We start from the raw sequence: 22,142 nt of genomic DNA on the forward strand, positions 1-22,142 counted from the left end.
AATGGAGTAAAGACAGCCTCTTCAACAAATGGTGTTGGAAAACTGGACAGCAACCTGCAAAAAAATGAAACTAGACCACCAACTTACACCATTCACAAAAATAAACTGAAAATGAATAAAAGACTTAAATGTAAGACGTGAAACCATAAGCATCTTAGAAGAAAACATAGGCAGTAAGCTCTCCGACATCTCTCGCAGCGATATATTTGCTGATTTATCTCCACGGGCAAGTGAAATAAAAGACAGGATAAACAAATGAGACTATATCAAACTAAAAAGCTTTTGCACAGCCAAAGACAATAAGAACAGAATAAAAAGACAAACCACACAATGGGAGAATATATTTGACAGTACGTCTGATAAGGGGTTAATAACCAAAATTTATAAAGAACTTGTAAATCTCAACACCAGGAAGACAAACAATCTAATCAAAAAATGGGCACAAGAAATGAATAGACACTTCTCCAAAGAGGACATACAGATGGCCAATAGGCATATGAAAAAAATGCTCAACATCACTAATCATTAGAGAAATGCAAATTAAAACCACAATGAGATACCACCTCACACCGGTCAGAATGGCGCTCATCAACAAAACAACATAGGGTAAGTGCTGGCAAGGATGTGGAGAAAAGGGAACCGTCCTGTACTGCTGGTGGGAATGCAAACTGGTGCAGCCTCTGTGGAAAACAGTATGGAGATTCCTCAAAAAATTGAAAATCAAACTGCCTTTTGACCCAGCTATCCCACTTTTAGGAATATACCCCAAGAACACCATAGAACGATTCCAGAAGGAGAAATGCACCCCCATGTTTATGGCAGCATTGTTCACAATAACGAAGACCTGGAAACAGCCCAAGTGTCCATCAGAGGACGAGTGAATTAAAAAGCTTTGGTACATATATACTATGGAATACTACTCAGCCATAAGAAATAATAACATCCGATCATTTACAATAACATGGATGGACCTTGATAACATTATATGGAGTGAAATAAGTAAATCAGAAAAAACTAAGAACTATATGAACCCATACATAGATGGGACATAAAAATGAGACTCAGAGACATGGACAAGAATGTGATGGTAACAGAGGGTGAGGAGGAGGGGTGGGGAGGGGGTGAGGAAGGAGAGGGAGGTGGTAGGGGGAGGGGAGGGGTACAAAGAAAACCAGATGGAAGGTGACGGAAGACAATTTGACTTTGGGTGAGGGGTATACAGCATAATCAAATGTAAAAATAATCTGGAGATGTTTTCTCGGAACATATGTACCCTGATTTATCAATGTCACTGAATTAAAATTAATAAAAATAAGATTAAAAATAATAATAATAATTCATAATACCATCATCCAGTGAAAACACCAGAAACATTTCAATATACACATACTCAGATTTTTAAAACATACAATGGATATTTTTATGTGCAAATATATAATACATATGTTTGTAATCCCCATCATACTAAGAAAAAATTATATGTATTTAAGATGACAATAAATACAGTTCTTCAAAATTGTTGTTAATGGAACACATAGATAGGTATCATTTACTCAACCTCCCTTCTCATATTGGACTTTATAAACATGCTTCACTACAGATCCTACAGTTAAGTCCTTGCAACATCCTTGATTACTTAAGGTAAATCTCAAAGAAGGAGACTCCTTAAATCAAAGGATAAACACACTTTGTGAGCTTTGACTGGCACCCTTTGGAAAGCCAACCTGCCCGCTACATCCCATTCCTTTGTTTCCATCAGCCCTGGAGTGACAGAAGAGAGGGAACCTCTTTCTTGGATGCTTGTGGTTTATCATTCATCTCAGAGCGACGTCTCGCTGTCACAGAGCAGTTTCTATGTCAATGCTGGGGCTAGCCAAAAGCTGTGCTTCTCCAACTACAGACAGGTGATGTCATTTCCACACCTTTCCAACATAAAACTATGTGCACGGTAACTCTGTGAAGACCAAGTCCCCATGTGTGACATAAAATCTTATAAAATGTAGGCAGGCACCTCTCTGAGAGCAGACTTGAAATAATCCTAGTGAAAGTTATCTCCTGGGGACATAATTTCGAATAGCACTTGGATGGTTGCAAAAGCCTGGCCCGGCCAGCAGAAGGCGCTGTGTAGGCGCCGCAGGAAGTGGAGGTTCTGCAGCTGGGCTGAGCACCCCATTCCCATCCTTGCAGCCTGCCCCCAAACCCAGGTGACCCGGAAGGAACTGACTTGTGGTCCTTCCCAGTTACACGGAGGTGGGCAGTGGTAAGGGACGAGTTTGGCAGTGGGTCTGGGTCACCTGTTTAGGTTGCTAAGGTGTGTGTGAGGGAGGGCGGTGTGTGTTTGTAGGGAATGGTGCCAAATTAGGAGCATCACGCGCGGCTGCTCCCTTCGCTGGGCCACCACGTTGGACCATGGGTGTGAGGAAGTCAATCAAAGAGGACTGGGAGACCAGCAAGCTTGATTCTGGCCTGATGCTGTTATTCCCAGGTACCGCAGCGACCCGAGACCCATCCGGGCCATTACGGTGCGCATGCGCGGCGGTCACCCCCCCCCCCCCAGACTTCGGGGCGGGGCAGATGCGGGAACTCCAGCGCGGATTGGCCGAGGAAAAAAAAAGCTCAGTTAGCTGTTTGAAACGGCCAATTAGCACTCACCATCTCCACTCCAGCCAATGGGAAGCCGGAGGGGTAGGCAGAAATGGCGGGGTCTTTATTTGAACCGGGACGCGGACAAGGCTCGCCGTCAGGGTTTCCTGCTGCAGTCGGGGTTCGGGCTTTCTGCGCGCCATGGAAGGCGAGGTCTCCGCGGATGACGCGCTGCGGCAGAGCCTCGGTGATAGCCGCCGGCGCTTCCAGAGACGCATGCAGCAGCTGCTGGAGAAGGTGCACACCCCACACCAGCCCGCTGGGAGGGGCGCGAGGCCGGCGTGGAAGGAAGCAGAAGGCAGGGTTGGGGGATGGTGTGGGAGGCCGACGGCAGGAAGGGGAGGCAGAGTTAAGGGCTGAGGGTCTGAGGGGGAGGAGGCGGGGCTTAGGGGCCGGGAAGGGGAAGGCGGCTTTAGGGGTCCTGGGAGCCGAGCGTGGCGTTCTGAAGGCAGGGGGAGGGGTGGGAGGTGGGGGGCGTCTCCAGACCAGCCTCGCGGTGGCGCCTTCTCCTCCCGCATCACGGGCTCCTTGCACCCTGGGACCCGACGTGACGCCCCTTCCTCTCCCTGCAGTACAACCAACCCTTCGAGGATGACCCGCTGGTACAGATGTCCACACTGACCTACCCTACGCCCCAGGGTAGGGAATCATCGCCCCCTCCCCCTTCTGAATATTGACAATGGTTGGTGTTGCTAACTGACTTACAGATCATGGCTTCTCTTGGGTAAATTGAAGGAGGAGAAACCAGAAGAATGCAGAGGAGAGGGGAGCCTGCAATGTCTTACACTAGAGCCTGTGATCTCAGTGTTCTTGACTGAGGGAACAAGGACAGACAGAAAGGTTTGAAAAATAACAAATCACGGGTGTGGGCCTTGCTGGTTATCTGTTCCTTGAAATACACTGCAGCTCCAGTTAGAAGAATAGCCCTGGCCGGTTGGCTCAGCGGTAGAGCGTCGGCCTGGTGTGCGGGGGACCCAGGTTCGATTCCCGGCCAGGGCACATAGGAGAAGCGCCCATCTGCTTCTCCACCCCACCCCCTCCTTCCTCTCTGTCTCTCTCTTCCCCTCCCGCAGCCAAGGCTCTATTGGAGCAAAGATGGCCCAGGCGCTGGGGATGGCTCCTTGGCCTCTGCCCCAGGCGCTAGAGTGGCTCTGGTCGTGGCAGAGCGATGCCCCGGAGGGGCAGAGCATCGCCCCCTGGTGGGCAGAGCGTCACCCAGGGGCGTGCTGGATGGATCCCAGTTGGGCGCATGCGGGAGTCTGACTGTCTCTCCCCGTTTCCAGCTTCAGAAAAATACCAAAAAAAAAAAAAAAAAAGTAAAGAAGAATGAGCAATAGGATTATGGATGATGGGATTATCGAGGGCGGACCCTCCAGCCACTTCTCCCCTTCCCCTCCCTAAGACAGGAAAGTCACGTAGGCCTGCAAACAAAGAAGTCATAGAAATCAGGCATTTGTTACGTGAAAGCTAAAGCTGTAAAAAAGTATATAAGATGTAAGAAATCTAACTTTGGGGAGCACGAGTTTTGTTGCCTCTGTTGGGGTCACACTGCTCTGCTGCCTGAATAAATCCTACTTCCTTCATCAAGTTGTCTGGGCGTTTTTGTCCTCCTTTGATTCCTGCAATAAAACGACCAGAGAAAGTTTGCACTGGGTAGGACTGTCAGTTCCCTCCATTCGGCCTTGTAACCAACTCATCATTACTAGCGCATGCCAGTCTCGGATTCAGTCCTGCCGGGTGTTGGGTAAGACAGACACAGAAAGGGTTATAGGACCTGCTCTTTAAGTGAAGGTCTAGCTCAGCGGTCTCAAACTCAACTCAGCATGTGGGCCGCAGAGCAAGATCACAGCCCTTCGTTCGGCGGGCCGCACTAGGTCTGCAAAAGGCAACTGTTACACAACACTTTTCTCACTGCAGTTGAAAACAAAAAAAAATCAGTACAACAAGCACAATCGTACATGCAGTTTACTCAGTGTCACAAAACGACCAGAAACTGTAGTTCGCATCACAACTGCTGTTAACTAAGCTAATATCTAGCTAGGATACTAGAGAAATGAAAAATACAAGTAGGCCCCTAGGCTTACTTAATTTTATCCAAAATATTTTGAACTTCGTGGATTAGTCTGCGGGCTGTGAGTTTGAGACCCCTGGTCTAGCTCTTTCCCCTCTTAGCTGACCCAGCCATACTTTGGCTGCCAAGTTTGCACAGGCAGAAGCTGAGGGATTCTGCCTGCAGTTTCCTGTTGCTCTCTGGTTTGCAGCAGGCCGGTTGTGACAGCTCGAACCCTAGGGCAGGACACAGGGCTCTGCAGGTATCATTCCTACAGGCTTCACTAAGGATGGGTCTGGAATATTTGCCAGTTCGTGTATCTTGAATACCACTAACTTCAGTGAAAATTCATTTCTGACTCCCATTTTGATGAGGTCAGCTGTTGAAGGACCTTAACACCTTAGTAGCCGTCACACTTCAGCACGTGGAAGGCCACCTGGAGAGCTTGTTAAAACATGGATTCCTGGGACTCTGGATGCGGAGAGCTTGTTAAAACACGGATTCCTGGGGCTCTGGATGCGGAGAGCTTGTTAAAACATGGATTCCTGGGGCTCTGGGTGCAGAGAGCTTGTTAAAACACGGATTCCTGGGGCTCTGGATGCCGATTCAGTGTGTCTGCAGTCTGATAAGGTGCTAGTTGATGGGAGCACAGGTCCCCGGACCTGTGGCTTAGCCTGGAGAAGCACTTCATTAGGGAGTGGTCTGTCTGGTGGGTGCTTGCTAGCTGACCACCCTTGTAGTGTAAATTCCCATTAAGGCAACACCATAAGGAATAGTGTGGAACTAACACTCCCACACTGATGTGATGAAGGTAGCAGGAAAGTAATAGTAGTTACTTTAAAAGTACACGTATACTTCTAAGAGTCAGGTTTTTGATTCTCAACAATCCTGCGAGGTGGTCACTGTTCTTAAAATCATCCTTGGCTCCTAGCAGGGGGAAAACGCAGAGGTTAATGAACTTCCCCATGTCACGTAGTTTTGGGCAGATAAAATATATTATGCTCACTTTGTTAAAGATGGCGCTGCCCACATGGAAGTCCATCGCCCAGGTGATGGTATTAGTTGCCCTTCCTACTTGGGATGGGCGTGATTATATTAATGTGTATTGGGGCGGGCTGTGGGCAGGCAGGATCCTTGTATCCTGGGGCTTGGTTTTGGGACTAAGCCTTTCCCACCCTTTTTGATGTGGGGTGGTGCAATCTCATGAGGAATCCCATTATGCCTCAGATAAGTGACTTTGTATCAGAGACTTCCTTGTTTGTATATTGGATTAAAGGTTTTGAATCTACACTATAAAGTGGGGCAGACCTGCAGTTTGCTCTTTTGGTTCCTGAGATTAGCATTAGAGAGGAGAGCAGAGAAAGGCCACATGGAGAAGGCCAGGAGAAGCTGCCAAGATGGTAGAATGCTGAAGGAGAAGCCAGTTTGTGTAGAGAGAAAGAGATGGGGAACAGAGGAATAAGGCTAGTGAGCTAGAAACCTTTGATTCTAGGAAACTCGGATAAGTCAGTGGCTATGTGAGCGCTGAATGAGTGGGTTTTGGAGCCCAGTGTGTGTTTTTACTTGCCTGCTGGGTACAAGCTAGGATTAAAGGTAAAGGCCCACCAGTTCTTGGCTCCGTTGTTTGATTACCGTCTGTCCGAATCCTATACGAACTTGCACGGGCCAGGCTGCTGTGATGGTGGCTGCGCCTATTGGCTTTACAATTAGCCAAGGTGACAAAGCCTGGATTTGACCCCCAAGGGCATTTGCTCAAGCATCATCCTGTTCTGGAAAGGCTGTGTAGCACAGTGGTCAGGAGCACAATCACTCACTGTCCCAGGTTCACAGCCTGGCTCCACCATGTGGGCACGTGGTCTGGGCTATTTACTTGACCACTTTGCTGTATCTCCTTCTATACAGTGAACTTGGTGAGTGCCTGTCCCAGTAGGGGGTTAGAAGTCCTATTCGAGGTACATGTGAGTTTTTGTGAAGATGAACCAAGGGGCACTTGGAAAAGGTGTAGAACATTATCAGCACCGTGGAAGTTTTTGCTGCTGTTATCATTAACGACTGTCTCAAGCCTTGACACCCACTGGTCCAGTGTTTCCCAACCTTTTTTGTGCCATGCCCCACCTTAACCTTTCTAAAATTTTTATGTCCCCCCCCATGTAACATACATAATTTTTAACATTAAAAAATTGATTTGTTCACTTAATAAACATAAATGATAGGTTCTAGGAAGAAATCACTATGAAATTGCTAACAAAATACAGTAAGTAAAATTTTAAACATATAATGAAAAACAAATTTAAATTCCAAATAATTTTAATACAGATTTTTCTATATTAATTTATTATTTTAATTTAGTGTGATCCTTGCGCTTGATGCTTGCTGCACAGAGATTTTATATTAGGTTCCAATTTGGTTAGCTTTAGTCTCAAGTCTCCACGTTGTGTTATATCCAGCCGATTTCTTTTTTTTACCAGTAAATTATTTACAGCACTAAATCCACATTCAGCTAAAAATGAAGATGGAAACGGTAGCAATAGTTTTCTTGCACATTTGGTTGAATTTGAGTATTTGATTTGTTTCCTCACAAAGCCATGCCATCGCTCCTTTGATATTAAATAAAGCTTTAACTGACTCATCATTTTGCAATTCTGCGAGTTCTTCTTGATACTGCATATTTGATATATCAGACAAATCCACTAACATTGGCTGCATCATCCATGTTGGGAAATCAATTTGTTTTAAATCAGAAAATCTTTCTTTTAAATCAGCCGATAGAATATTCAAATGATTGACAATAACAAGTAAAGCAGTATCAGTTACTTCACATTTTTGGAGCCAATGAAACTGTTTAAAGTTTTTGTTGTTAATATGTTTCTGACATAACTCAATATTGGTAATGAAACCAAATATCTTTGCTTTTGCATCGACAAGAGTTTTATTTGTTCCTTGAAGTTGCTTATTTAATATATTTAGTTTTTCAAAGATATCGGCTAAATAACTCACAAATGCTTTACCATCTATTGTTAACAGATACTTCATTTCAGGTTTGTCACTTAAAAAATCACTAAGAGTATCAAACAGTTCCATAAATCTTTTCAAACAGTTTCCTTTAGATAGCCATCTTACTTCAGTATGAAGTAAAAGTCTCACATGGTCTTCATTTTGTTCTTCACAAAATAGCTTGAAAAGACGCTCACATTTGGCACTAGCTTTAATAGCATTAACACACTTTATTACTGTATGTAATACTTCATTCAGAACAGGCGAGATGTTTTTAGCTACCAAGTTTTCCCTATGAATAACACAATGCACAAGAATCATTTCTGGATTCGCATCTTTCATCAATTTTAAGCAGCCATTTTTCTTGCCCATAATATTGGGAGTACCATCTGCAGCACAAGATGTTATATTTTTCATTGGTATATCATTGACATCTAAGTAGTTTTTAGCTTGTTATATATATCTTTGGAGGTAGTGGTGCTTTCTAATCTTTTACAGAACAACATTTCTTCAGCAAAATGTCCTTTATCAATATATCTTACGTAAGTTATCAATACTGCCTCACTGTCTCAAAGTTGATTCATCCATTTGCAAGGAGAATTTTCTTGTTTTCAGCTTTTCAATAAGTTGTTTTTCAATATCCTCACTCATTTCGTCTACTCTTCTGCTAACAGTATTGTCACTGAGTGGCATAGCTTTTACATCTTTGTCATCTTTTTCAAGAACCGTTTTTAAGAAATGCTGATATTGACGGTTTTATTAAATTCTCTCCTATAGTGTGATTTTCTCCAGTTTTAGCGATGAATAAAGAAATTTGATAAATAGCCTCAAGAACACGATTATTAGTTGAAGTATGAGCAGTAAATAGAGACTTTAATGTTCTTTTTTCAAAATTTTTCTTTAAAGTTTTAAAGGAACTCAAATCTGAATTAATATGAGCACTATGTTTCGCCTTCAAATGCGCCTCAAGACGACCTCGTTTCATTGATTCGTTGGTCAAGCATTGCTGGCATAAAAGACAAAAAGGAATCCGCTCATCGTGAACAGCGGGTATGAACCCAAATTTTAAATATTCCTCCGAATATTGACGAGTTTTTTTCTTGCTTGCACCACTCATTTTACTATGGGCTATAAGAAATAAAAATAAGATCAATTAAAAACTAATATTAAAATATGTGTTAAAATATATTCAATGTGACATAGAGTAAACGTATAGTAAAAATTCATATTTATTTAAATGTATATAACACATTTACTACACTACCACCCGAAATCAAAAGGTATCTATATTTTTTCCACTTGACAAAATTTTCTGGAAAGTTAAGCTTCTAAAATTAAAATTGTCGTGCATGCACTATTATAGCCCCAATAATATTTATAAAATATTATTGCTTTCTAGCCCCGATGCAAGAAGTACTTAATAAAGAGTTTAATATTGATAAAAATAAAATCAAATACTTACCAATTATATCTATACAATATATATATATGTATATTTATTAAATCAACGAGCTTTTACAACAGTTTTGACTGACACTTATTTCAAATTAACACCAACTGAATGATGTGAAACACTACAGAAGTTGTGATGGGCCAATTAGGTGAGAATAACTGCATTGTTTAGCGAGTTTTTAAAACGTCCGGGGTTCCCCGCGGCAGATGGCACGCTCCGCGGTGAACCCAGGATGAAGTTTACTTGACGACGCCAATCACCCAGTTGATATTTTGGTCTCGTCAAACGAAATTATACTTAATAATTATTTACCGCAATTATTTGAGAATTGCATTTTTTGTTAAATTTGGCACCGATATCTAGCATTGCATTTAAATGGCCCGGGGCGAAAGAGTTAAAGTCGTGTCGAGTCCATTTTCAAATTGCCCCCCTTAACTATCGAATTGCCCCCCTGTGGGGCTTGGGCCCCATGTTGGGAAACACCTCACTGGTCCCATCTGATGATGAACTTGAGTTGACCGGGGAGCAAAGGAAGGTTTTGGGAGAGATTTCAGGGTCTCGCTTGGGTTCTAGAAACCAGGATGTGGCAGGACTCCAGAGCTCAGCGTTTGCCCTGTGCTTAACGCTCGTTCTGTATGCGGAACATAGGGATTGCCTGCGAAAGCCCTGCACCCCCCACCCCCCACCCCCCCACCCCGTCTCTGCTTGTGGTATGTAGGTTGCCCTCTATATCTGACTGAAGGAATAAATACAGTACTTGGTACTCGTGTTTCTTGTTTTCCATTTAACTCTGTGGCTTCATGGTGAAATTTGACCAGCTGCTGCCCGGTAGGTAGAGATATTCATTAACAACCAATTTTTGTCTAATCTCGATTTTAAAAAAAGAGAACTTCAACCTTACAAAGAGGAAAAACAACAGATGATCAGAAATAAGGGTTGGTTTTAATACTGTAGTTTCCTTCTGCCTCTCATTGTGGTTTTCTTTGCATGCGGATGAAACAGAAGCTCGGTGTTCAGGATTACTAACGTGGTCATTTTTCTTTCTTGTCTTAAGGATTGAGAGTTTGGGGTGGAGGACTAGTATCGGGGAAAACCCAAGAACAAATCCAGGTATTTCATGCCGTGCTTGGTTGCCAGCACGCCTCGCCGTGGAGGGGTGCTGGTGGGGATGAAGGTGTGGTGGGCACGTTAGATACTGTTTCCCTGTTTGTAAGGACTAAGAAGCATTTCTTCTTTCCTTCGTCAAGTGCAGGGAGGAGCTATGGGATGGATGTTTAAGCCTTTCCTGGCCCCACCCCCACCCCCGCACCGAGTCTCCGCTGCCACAGGCTGAGGGACTCTGACAGCTGGAACCCCTATGCAGAGCTGGGCCAGTTGGACAGACCCCTCCCAGCCCCACACTTGAGCCACAGCTGCGAGCTTACTTAGTTGAGTTCTTACAGAAAAGCCCAAGTCCAGGTCCTTCCGGGAAAGAAATGCCTTGTGAACAGGGAAGAGGATTAGGGAGGGTGCCGTACGCAGGGTCACGATCCCGTCCTGCCTGGCGCTGTCTTCCGAAGCCCGGGTTGGTTGGCCTGTTTCTCCCTGAGTTTATCTGGACACCACGGATGGGGGGCCTCAACCACCTGCTAGAGGGTGTGAGGCCTTTATCCTGACTGGGCTGGAAGAGAAGTGCTGTGGGCTCCCTGCTCTCCCACGTTAGAGGGGGGCCGGAGGCTTGTTACTTCCCAGTGGCTCTGAACTGTCTGTGGCTGAAACGAGTGTGTCTGTGTCCCCTTCTGCACTTGGAGGGCTCCCCCGCGAAGACTGTCGGTGGGAGTGACGGCCCCGGGCCGGCCTCAGCTGCCGGTGACGAGCTGCCCGCACCCAGCACACAGGATCTGGGAGAGGGTGAGTGTCCCCTGGGCCAGAAATCGAGGGCCTGATTTGTTAAGTCTGGATTCCTCACCACGGCTTTCTCTAAGGTCTATGTTATATGGTAGGACATCTTAAAGGGTCCAGTTATTTCTACCTACACTCCCCATAGGAGCTGTCTTCACTGTGATACTTGGCACATAAGCAGACAGTACTCAAATATTCTAAAGTAATAAACATACAACCCCCACCCAATTTTTTTTAACTTTTTTGTAAATAATAATGTCAAGAATTGCTAAGACCTGAGATTTGCCCTTAGAAGGTGGTGATATGAACCACTAACGACTACAAACATCTTGTTGTCTTCCATTCTCATTTTCCCATAGAGACTTCCTATTCTTGAAGCTTCTGAAAGCCTGGCCTTGGCACTGCCCTCTCTCCTTCCTCCTCAGCCCACCTCCCGTCTTCACAGGGTGACCTTTCTCGAAATCTGGCCTGAGCCCTTCGCTCCGGCGGAACCCCCAGCCCACACCCTGTCTGGGTGTGTTTATTGCCTCGTGGCCTCTCTTCTTGAATACTTTGCCTAAACCCTGCATATCTAAACGGAAAGGTCAACCCACAGACTCACCCTTGGTACAAGGCCCACACCACCTGCCCCACAGAATGAGCCAGAAACCCGGCAGCCCCGTCCCAGCCCCGCCCTCGTTCCTCGCATCCAGGACGTCACTGCCCTGTGCCCCTTGCCCCCACTGTCGCTCCTGCTCCTCTGTCCCCGCGCCCCGTGGACACCCCCAGGACCAGCTCCTGGCTCCCTCTGCCCACTGACAGTTGGGGTTGTGTGAATCGGGTCACTCCAGTCCCCTGTTCAGAGCACTGCGGGGGCTTCCCCTTGCACTGGGTCACCAGCAGAACCCAGCCCGTGCCTGACCTGACCTCTTGAACTTCACCAGTGAGAGTCCCCTGACAGTGTTCATTCTGATGAGCAGCGGCCCATGGCCCAGATCAGATCAGAGCCCGCTCCTACCTCAGCTCCTGACACCTGGCCCTCCCCTTGGAGCAGTGAGATAACTCTAATGACAGGTTTGGAACAGGCCCATCTGCAGCCTCTGTCCCCTCTGCCCAGCCCTCCTCTGTGGGGCAGTCAGGAGTAGGGGGAAGGGACATCCTCCAGGGAAAACGGAGCTCGTTCAGAGAAGAACTAGAAAGACCCAACTGAAGACATTTGCTCACAGACGTTCCATTGACCGGTGTTGCTACACGTATTAACTCTTAAGTCCTTAGGTCCATGAGTTTCCTGGATTGCTTGAAATAATTGGAAATAGCTCCTTCTAGAGCCGCACTGTCCAGTATGGTAACACTGGCCACCTGGGGCCATTCAAATTAATTGAAAATGAAATAAAACTTAAAATTCAGCTCCCCAGCCGCACTAGCCACGCTCCAAGTGTTCAGCAGCCCCGTGTGGCCGGTGGCTGCAGTGGCCAGCAGAGGGCGCTCTTCGTCATCGCACAAAGAGCAATGTTGGAGGCAGCTGGGCTAGCAGGACTCAGCTTCTGGGGTCAGAGGTCATCGAAAGAGCTGGAAGGGATGTTAAAGCCGCTTCTCCCTGTCTGCAGCCCTTGAGGCAATTTCTGTTTGGATGAATGGGGCCTCTGTGTCTCTAATATTCAGGAACAGTGACAGGTGACTGTGTCCTTAAAGGGAGTGTGCTTAAAGCAATTGGGATTTTTATAGTGTGAATACGCTCAAGGGATACAGACGCCATGCTGGAGGAAAATGCCAGCTTTCTTAAAAATTCTGGTTGAAATATGCTGTTTTGCTTTCAGAATCAGAAAACAGTGGTGCTGATGACTCTTCGTCCCGGGACAGTCTGGCCGCGGAGGCCCTGACGGTAAGACCCGCCTCCGGCACTGAAAGGGGGGGCAGTCAGGGTGGGGGCGCGGGGGCGCACCCTCGCTCCTGCACCTTCCTCTTCTGAGGCTCGCTCCGCTCCTCCCGCCCCTCACGTCGTCGGTCTTGCCCGAAGTTACCCTGGGCAGCGGGGCACTCCTCAGCCCACCGCTCGGCAGCCATCCCTACCCCAGTTCAGGCCCAGTTTACTGAACGTGGGCCGAGGTTGGAGGGTGTCGCCATCGTCGTGTCCCGATAGCCCACCCCCCCGCACGCACGCGCACACACACACACATGCGCACAGAAAAATCACAGCTGTGGCCCCCACTGTGCTGTTCACCTTGATGGAGCCGCGACCCTGAAAGCCGGGTTCTCGGTCGGCCTCTCTCCATCGAGGCCGTGTCCCAGGAAGGTGTTTTAGGGAGTGTTCCTAGGTGAGCCCTTGAAAGCCCACCGGGTTACGAGGCCACATACTCTGGCGGGCTGTTATTCTGTGGGCTGTCTCCCAGCCTGCCCCCGAGGTCCGGGAAGCCACCTGTCTCTATCCAGGATCTGCTTCTCCCCGTTCCTCCCCTCTGGGATAGATGGGGACACACACACCGTGGAGCGTCCCACGTGGCCCGAGGCAGGTGCTAGAGGACCTGCAGTCTGGTTTTCCTCCGCAGTCACTCGGTGTGGTGCGTGGGTTTGCTCACGCAGCCATGAGTGGCTGTGGGTGTCTACCTAGAGGAAAGTGGTGGCCCCGGAGGAGTGCTTGGTGGGTATTGTGCAGGGGCGGGGGCAGTGACGGGGAAGAAGGTAGCCCTACAGTAGGGACACGCGGGACAGTGCGTGTCTGCGTTGCCCCCATCTGCGTCCCCGGGCCCGGCCTCGCCCCACTCGGCTGCAGAGAGGAGAGACTGAGACCCGCTGGGGGCAGTGTGTGGCCGGGGAGAGACGGCCGGCCTCCCCCACCTCCTGAGTTGGAACGCAGAGTTTTTATTGCCTACAGATTGGGGCCCGTTCTAGTAGCTGCGTCCTGAACACACCTGAGGACCTGCAGCTGGTTCTCCTTTGTCCTGCTCTAGCAGACTGGTATCTCTGTCTTTTGACTTCCTTTTGGACCGATACCACTGATAAGTTCCTATGGTCAGATTCCTGGTCAGGTGGATTCTCAGGGGGCCTGGACCACTTTTACTAGAACCAGCGGGAAATGAAAAGTGACTTTGAGAAACATCATTTAAAGATTTGCACATTAAGGCCCTGGCCAGTTGGCTCAGTGGATAGAGTGTCGGCCTGGTATGCAGACATCCCGAGTTTGATCCCCGGTCAAGACACACAGGAGAAGCGCTCATCTACTTCTCTTTCCCTCCCTCTCTTTTCTCTCTCTCTTTCCCTCTCACAGCAATTGCCTCAATTGGTTTGAGCATTGGTCCTAGGCGCTGAGGATAGCTCAGTTGGTCCAAGCATTGGCCCCAAAGGGTTGCCAGGTGGATCCAGTCAGGGCTTTATCTCCTTTCCTCTCATTTGAAAAAAAAAAAAAAGTTGCACATGAATGAGCTTGCAGTTTATTCCAGAATCCAAGAGCTCGTCCATCCCTAAAAGCCCTCAGAGTGTTGACCTCTCTCCTCTGTCAGCCCTCAGTGCCTTGGAGCCCCTTGAAGGACGACTTAAGAAGGAAGTACCTGAGCCAAGTGGACATGCTGCTACAGGATGCAGAGTGCTCAGAGGTGACCCGTGCCACAGTACGTGTCTGTGTGTAACTGACCGGAGACAGGAGGCGCCCGGAGGCACGGGGTGGCCAGTTCTCGTTCTCTCTCCACGGAACCGTGAGGAGCGATTTTCCCCCAGCTCTCTCGCTCACAACTCGCCTTGAGTCAATGCTCAGGGTCCTCTAGGGCCCTAAGGTCAAGGACACTTGTGGGTGTGTCACTGCCCCCACCCCATTGCCCATCAGATGTCTAGTGGGGCCCCGCCCTCGGGTGGAGAGGATCAGCCCTGCAAGTGGCAGCCCATCTCCCAGGGTCGGGCCGCCTACTTCTCCTGCGGCCTGTCCCCCAGTGTTCTGCCTCCATAGCTCTACAAGGCTTGTCGATAGCTCTTCATAAGATAAAGGGCATTTTAATACCAGATAGCTAGGAAGTGCACGTGTGGGACAAAGAACCCGTCTCAGAGGCAGCAAACTTCCCCGGAACATGTGTTTCCTTCCTGTGCTGCTGCCCAGAGGACCCCTGAATTAGTGGGTGCACCCGAAATGCCTTCGTCCCAGAGCGGCAGGGGTGGCCCTCCCAAGGCCACGCTGGAGGCCACCCGAATGCAGGATCAGGTGTGACTGAGACACTTTCCCCAGCACTGCTGTGAGCCCAGCCGGCCACTGTCCGTGGTCATAGCATACACCTGTCGCTGCTGCTGCCAAGCTCCGATGTCCGGTCCCTTCCCATACCTGCGGCGTGGCACTGGGGGAGAACCGTCTTCCTGGGCCCCTTGCTGACAGCTCACAACTCCTTTGTGAAAATCACTTGCTTTGATTTCAGCTCAGTGACGACGGAGGTGGAACTGACACACGTGTGAGCGTGGTGCCCTCCCTGGCCTGGCCTCCCGGTCCTGCCCGTGGTGAGTGTGACAGACAGCGTGAGTCGTGTCCCACACGCTGCCGGCAGAGCCACCCACCCCTGGCACCGCCGCTCAGGCTGAGCACGCCCCGTGTTTGCTGGGCAGGGTTCATTGACGTAAACTGTTTACAGACGTTTGCCATGGATAGGTAGATTCTTAAGAGTTTGAAAAACTCACTGCTTTTTCCCTCTCGGACTCTGGCATACTAATTGCTAATTTGTTCCTGATCCCAACTTGCTATGTTGAGGATTTTTGAAGCTCTAGGAAACCTAGGACTCATGCCGTAAATTACATGCTTCACCTACATTTAACCGTCAACTTTGGTCAGCTTGTTCAATCATCTCACACACACACGCTGTATCTATTCATTTGCATCCAGAGATATCCCAGATGCTTCACAAGCACCTCCTGAAAGCAGGGCAATGCTAGAACAGCCTCCGGCCGGGCACTCGCCAGCAGGGTCCCAGTGACGGCACACTGTCATCCGCTGGGTGGCCTTTCTTGGTTTGTTCAGCCTGTGCAGCACCCACGGTGTGTGAGGTGTCCCCTTCTGTCCAGAAGGCTCCTTGGCCTTCCTGTCACCGTTGTCCTCCTTCCTTCCCCTCGCTGACTTGCTTGAATCGTCCTGGCTGCTGGTAGTTTTGCGGAATGTCCCTCCCTGTGGACTTGTCCAGTTGTTTTCTCCTGGTTACATTCATGTTCAACGTTTTTTGGCCAACAAACTTCATAGGCAATGTGTCCCCTGAGGACATCTTATCAGTCTGTCCCGTTGTTGGTGGCTCGAGTCTGGCTGCTTGGCTGAGGAAAGACCCATCAGATCCCTCCCTGCCAATGTGCCTCTTCCTTGCAGTCCTCTGTGGGGGCTCCCGCGATGGCCTGGAGGCCTTTCCCCGGAGCCGCCAGGTCACGCCTGTCGCCGGAGGCGGTGCCTGGGCCTGCCGCTCCGGACCCCCAAGCAGCAGTTCTTGTCCTTAGACAACCCCACTGCGGGGCACGTTCAGGATATTGTATACTGAGTTATTTCGATTGTTTTCTCTTTCATCTGTGACCAGTTTTGTATAGAGTTAGGGTCATCTTTTCTGTCTGTTTAATTTTAGAGTGATCCCCATCTTTGTTGGTTTAATTTTTTTTTTTTTAACATATGAAACATTCGACATTGTGCACAAGTCAGCCGTCTGGAGAGGTGTATTCCGTGTATTCCAGACTCATTCCTTTTGCCCTCCCTTGTAGGCAAACAAGGTCGTTATTTTCTGGTTCCTAATTTGTCTCTGACAAGGCAGCCAGGCTCTACACTGTCCCATGGGGGAAGGGGACTCCTTTTGGGAAGTTTGGTGGAGAGTAGAAATTAATAGTAGCTAGAAAGAAACCATTGAGAGGAGTGTATTCCCAAACCTTCATGAAAATTTTCTATTATTCTTTTGCATTGCTTAAGAAAGAAAAAAAAAAAACAGTCGCGATCACCCTTAGGCCCCATGGTCTCTGCCCACAGACTATTTGAAATGGTGACGTGCCTTGACCTTGTGTGCTTCTCTCCAGGACACCGTGGCCCTGTCTCGGAAGGGAGTCCGCCTGTGCTGGTCACATCCTCACACCCTTGCTCCGCAGACATGGCCATTGTGCCCAGAAATGACAGTGTCCTGTGGCAAGAGGCCAGTGGCAGCAGCTTCTCGAGCAGCCAGTCCTTCGAGGCGGACAGCCTCTGCAACGTGACCATCAGCGACCTGTACGCGGGCATGTTGTGCTCCATGAGCGAGCTGCTGAGCGTCAAGCCCTCCTGCGTCATCTCCACCAAGACTGTCATGGTCCGGGGCCGGAGCGCGCGCAGGAGGCCCAGGTGCCGGGGCTCACTGAATAGGACGTGCTGCGGGGGCGGCCGGCGCAGGCGCGCTCAGCGGGGCTCCCGGGACAGACGCAGGCCCCGGGCCAAGCCGGAGCGGGAGGCGGGGCTCCTGGGAGACTGCCGGGACTTCCGACCCCTTCCTGGCCCCCGGAAGGCAGGATTGGAATCGGGAAGGGCTGTTCTGGAAGTTCCCAGACTCCGGATCTGGGAGGAGCTCACGGGGACGCCGCGGAAGTTGTGGCCATGGGTTTCCATAGACTCCTGGGCACCGCCTCCTCTCAGTCAGGAAAAGAGGGTAATGACATTGCAGTGGTTAATCTCCCCTGTAAAAACAGTCTCCAGACCAAGGCGACCATGGGGCGAAGAATGGCACCCCAGGGAGCTTGGAAGCAGGTTTGATAAGCTGCATCAGGAATACTGTCTGAGCCCCAGGGGGCAGCGCCGCCTGCCTTGCCCTGCCTCCCCAGCCAGCATAGGCACGGGTGGTCCGGGGAGCCCCCGGGGCTTAGAAACCCACCAGCCAACTAGACATTTCTGCAGAGCGAAAGCTAAGAGTCTCGGCAAGGCTTTTGAAAACCTGGGCAAACAGGCCGTTGACACAGGATGGTGCCCGCCAAAGAGGGATCCCTCTGCGTCACTCGGGAAGAGCCACCCCGCGTGGACCCTGGGCTGCTCTGAGCCTACAGCTGACCCTTTCCAAGGAAGTCATCCTGGAATGTACAGGAAGTCAGCATCAATCAGCGAAGCTATTTCCTTACCCAAGGTACGATCTCCAGACTCTGTCAGAGACTGTTACAACAAAATTAAAGAGAAATTTGACCGGCTTTATCAGAAGTGTTGCCAGAAATCGCCTCCGCGGACGAAGGTGCCTTCTCATACCCGAGCATCTCCAGATAAAGCAAGTGTGCAGGTTCCGAATCAAAGGGAAGGCTTCTCTGGAAAATCTAGTCCAGACTCTGGCTTCCGGGGCCCAGCAAAGCTGTCATCGGCACCCCAGGGGAGTTTGCTGGGCTCAGCCGTGATTGAGGTCCATCCATCTCCACGCTCTCCCCTGCGTGCCAGGTGCAGCCCTCAGCCCCGTGGGAAAAGAAGCCGGTCACCAGACCGTGACTGTGATGGGTGCGGAAGGGGGCGGGCCGACTCCCGGGACCCCTTCCGTGTGGTGGGCAGGGCCGTCCCGAAGACAGGGGAGGAGGCCGGCTCTTTCCAGACCCACTGGGGAAAGAAGGTGAGTGGTTGTTGGATGTGGCTGTTTTACAGCACGATTCTTCTGTACTGTACGTGTTAATTCTCTGAACTTTCTTCCAAGTTTCGTCCCCTTCCATCAAGCACAGGTCCGTGGTAAGACGCATCAAGGCGGAGGCTCTCTCTGGAGTTCTGCGTCTTGTCCCGTGGGCTGCGTCACTTTGCACGCTCTGTCCCTCGCTGTCAAACTGTCATTTCCTGCCTCTTCATCTCACACTCAGAAAACAGCTGTTGTGAGCTAGAACCCCTTCCCCGGAGCTGTCACCATCCTCGCCCCTCTGACCCCTGTGGGCCCCTCCCTGCCCTTGCCCACTAGGACTTGTCAGCCATCAGACCCATGTGGCACCTGTCTTGAAAAATATTTCAAAAGCAGAATGCTGTGGCTACCCGTGGGACTGGGTGCTGTGGACGCAGAAGTGACCGCCCCTCTGACCTGAGCCCCTGGGGCCGCCGCTGCCCCTTCTGTCTGGTGAGCTCGGCCCGGGCTCTGGGCATCCTTTCCTCCCCTTCCACTCCGGCCCAACTTCCACCTACATCCGGCCTGTGCCCGACTGCAGCCACCCCACCCTCGCCAGCTCCTCACAGCCGTCCCTGTGGCCTGAACCACAGGTGCCTTGTGACCACCCCTCCCACGCCAGCTCCTCACGCCCGTCCCTGTGGCCTGAACCACAGGTGCCTTGTAACCACCCCTCCCACGCCAGCTCCTCACGCCCGTCCCTGTGGCCTGAACCACAGGTGCCTCGTGACCACCCCTCCCACGCCAGCTCCTCACAGCCGTCCCTGTGGCCTGAACCACAGGTGCCTCGTGACCAGTGCCGTCCTGCCAGCCCCCGCCCCACCCTCGGGCTTCTCCAGGGCCACCCTGTCCAGGCTGCCTCACCACAGCGCCCCCCTTTTCTCTCCAAATGGAGTTCCGTTCTTTTCTCGTGTGTCCCGAAACCTTCTGACCTGGCTTCTCACCCACTGTGTTCGTGTGCCACCATGTCCCCCGGGGAGCACACGGTGCCACCTTAGGTGTCACTGTAGGACACTGTCTGGACACAGGCAAATCCTCTAGGTCTGTGGCTCCAACACCTCGGCTCAGTTCTAGAAACTCCCATGTGTTTTGTCTTATTGCTTCATTGTTCCTGTGTATAAAATCATACGTGAGCTAACCAGACACAGATTAAACCGGCCTTAGTTGTAATCTGTCTTCTCAGGGGAGGGGTGATGTCAGTGTTTGGGTGACAGGAGAGGTTCCTCATCCATGACACCCGGGCTAGGGACCTTTGGTGAGACCCCACGAGGAGCCAGCGGGGTCACTCCAGACCTGGGGGGCAGCCGCACAGTGGGGGAGCCGCCGCGGGCAGGCCTTTGGCTGGATTCAGTCGCTTTTTCCTCCGCTCTAGGCGTCTTCCCGTGTCTGGGCCTCCCTCTCGCTCACCCACCCCCGCAACTCCAAAGCCCACTTGACTTTTCAGACCAGGCCACCGGCAGGGTGATCGGTCCCGTGAGGTTGAGGCTTCCAGGGGTCTGGCCACGTGCTCATCAGATGTTGGGGAGCACAAAGCTGTGCTCATTGTTTCCTCTCAGATCACCTCTCGTCACCCTCCGGGGTCCCCTTGTTTTTCAGCTGAAAGGGTCCATCTCACCAAAGGTGACTCGAGGCCAGGGCCGTCTCCGGCTTCTTCTGGCCGGATACATCACATGCCATTGTCCCATTGTCCCACGTGCCTGACCTTGAGCCCTGTCCTCCCTGGGTCTGGTCCCTGTACTGTTCCCCCTGTGTCTCCTGGTTTGCTTGCACCTGTCACCTCTCCAGCCGCCTGCAGCTCGGCCCCTGGAGCACGACGGGCCCCTCCACCCCCTTCTGCCTCCAGCCCACCATCGGTGTGCCAAGCGCCACACCCTTCTCACCAGCTCCGCCGTGGAGGCCCCTGGGGCGGGCCCTCCTCGCTCCCCTGAAGTGTGAAAATCTCCACCACCAGTTCCGTCTTAAACCACAATATAAACATATTTAATCATTTTCCTTCTTTCTCTAATATCAATTTCTTGAGGAAAGAGACCAAATTTTTGTGAGCTGTGACTCCAGAGGAATTAACATGCTGATATCTGAATGCTTTCTTTTCCTCGGGCCACGCTGAGCCTTGTTCATACCCTCCTTCCTGCATCCCCCACGAACCCTGTGCTTAGATAGCTTCTGTCTCTGGGTAAATGAGGAGGTTCAGCTGAAGTCCGAGAGCCGCTGAGCCCACAGCGGCGTGCCCGGTGGGGCCAGGGTTGGAAAGCTCGTCAACGTAAACACTGGTGTGCACCACTGGCTTAGGGTTACTCTCAGTTTGCTGTCGTTGCTTTTTGGGGGCGGGGGTTGTTTCTTTGTTTTTCTGGGGTTTTTATTAGAGTATTTACTAAGCACGGGGTCATTTTCTACAGTGAACACACTGTAGACTATACACAGGCACTGGAGTAAATAGGGAAACAGTAAGCTTTGGGGGCCTGGCGTTGGTAATTCCAGTGACTGTGCTGGAACCGTTCTTGTTGGTTTATTTTCTCCTAGAGGAAAGAAGAGCGCGTCTCTCAGGACGGAAGAGGCGGGAATCTGCGTTAGAAAACTCGAAGCTGAACGTCTGCAGCCAAGCTCCGTCAGGGCACCGTCCCTCTCTCCCCTCGTCCCACCGTCCCTCTCTCCCCTCGTCCCACCGTCCCTCTGCCCCCTCGTCCCACCGTCCCTCTGTCCCCTCGTCCCACCGTCCCTCTCTCCCCTTGTCCCACCGTCCCTCTGCCCCCTCGTCCCACCGTCCCTCTGTCCCCTCATCCCTCTGTCCCCTCGTCCCTCTGTCCCCTCGTCCCACCGTCCCTCTCTCCCCTCGTCCCACCGTCCCTCTGCCCCCTCGTCCCACCGTCCCTCTGCCCCCTCGTCCCACCGTCCCTCTGTCCCCTTGTCCCTCTGCCCCCTCGTCCCACCGTCCCTCTCTCCCCTCGTCCCACCGTCCCTCTGTCCCCTCGTCCCTCTGCCCCCTCGTCCCACCGTCCCTCTCTCCCCTCGTCCCACCGTCCCTCTGCCCCCTCGTCCCACCGTCCCTCTGCCCCCTCGTCCCACCGTCCCTCTGTCCCCTCGTCCCACCGTCCCTCTGCCCCCTCGTCCCACCGTCCCTCTGCCCCCTCGTCCCACCGTCCCTCTGTCCCCTCGTCCCACCGTCCCTCTCTCCCCTCGTCCCACCGTCCCTCTCTCCCCTCGTCCCTCTGCCCCCTCATCCCACCGTCCCTCTGCCCCCTCGTCCCACCGTCCCTCTCTCCCCTCGTCCCACCGTCCCTCTGTCCCTTCGTCCCTCTGTCCCCTTGTCCCTCTGTCCCCTCGTCCCACCGTCCCTCTGCCCCCTCGTCCCACCGTCCCTCTCTCCCCTCGTCCCACCATCCCTCTGTCCCCTCGTCCCACCGTCCCTCTGCCCCCTCGTCCCACCGTCCCTCTCTCCCCTCGTCCCACCGTCCCTCTGCCCCCTCGTCCCACCGTCCCTCTGCCCCCTCATCCCACCGTCCCTCTCTCCCCTCGTCCCACCGTCCCTCTGCCCCCTCGTCCCACCGTCCCTCTGCCCCCTCGTCCCACC

At 51.2% G+C, this 22,142-nt stretch overlaps 1 protein-coding gene across 1 annotated transcript; it reads left to right on the forward strand.

The window, feature by feature from the left end:
- The first annotated feature begins 2,235 nt into the window (after positions 1-2,235).
- On the forward strand, positions 2,236-21,375 carry HJURP (Holliday junction recognition protein). Its single transcript, XM_066232873.1, has 10 exons — positions 2,236-2,260; positions 2,486-2,880; positions 3,216-3,282; positions 10,195-10,250; positions 10,931-11,030; positions 12,818-12,882; positions 14,498-14,605; positions 15,395-15,473; positions 17,010-18,541; positions 21,095-21,375. The coding sequence occupies exons 2-10, from the start codon at positions 2,785-2,787 to the stop codon at positions 21,143-21,145; spliced, it is 2,154 nt and encodes a 717-aa protein (XP_066088970.1). The 5' UTR covers positions 2,236-2,260; positions 2,486-2,784; the 3' UTR covers positions 21,146-21,375.
- Positions 21,376-22,142: the final 767 nt, after the last annotated feature.

The sequence above is a fragment of the Saccopteryx bilineata genome, chromosome 5 (assembly GCF_036850765.1).
Source record: "Saccopteryx bilineata isolate mSacBil1 chromosome 5, mSacBil1_pri_phased_curated, whole genome shotgun sequence".
In the NCBI taxonomy this organism is placed as follows: domain Eukaryota; kingdom Metazoa; phylum Chordata; class Mammalia; order Chiroptera; family Emballonuridae; genus Saccopteryx; species Saccopteryx bilineata.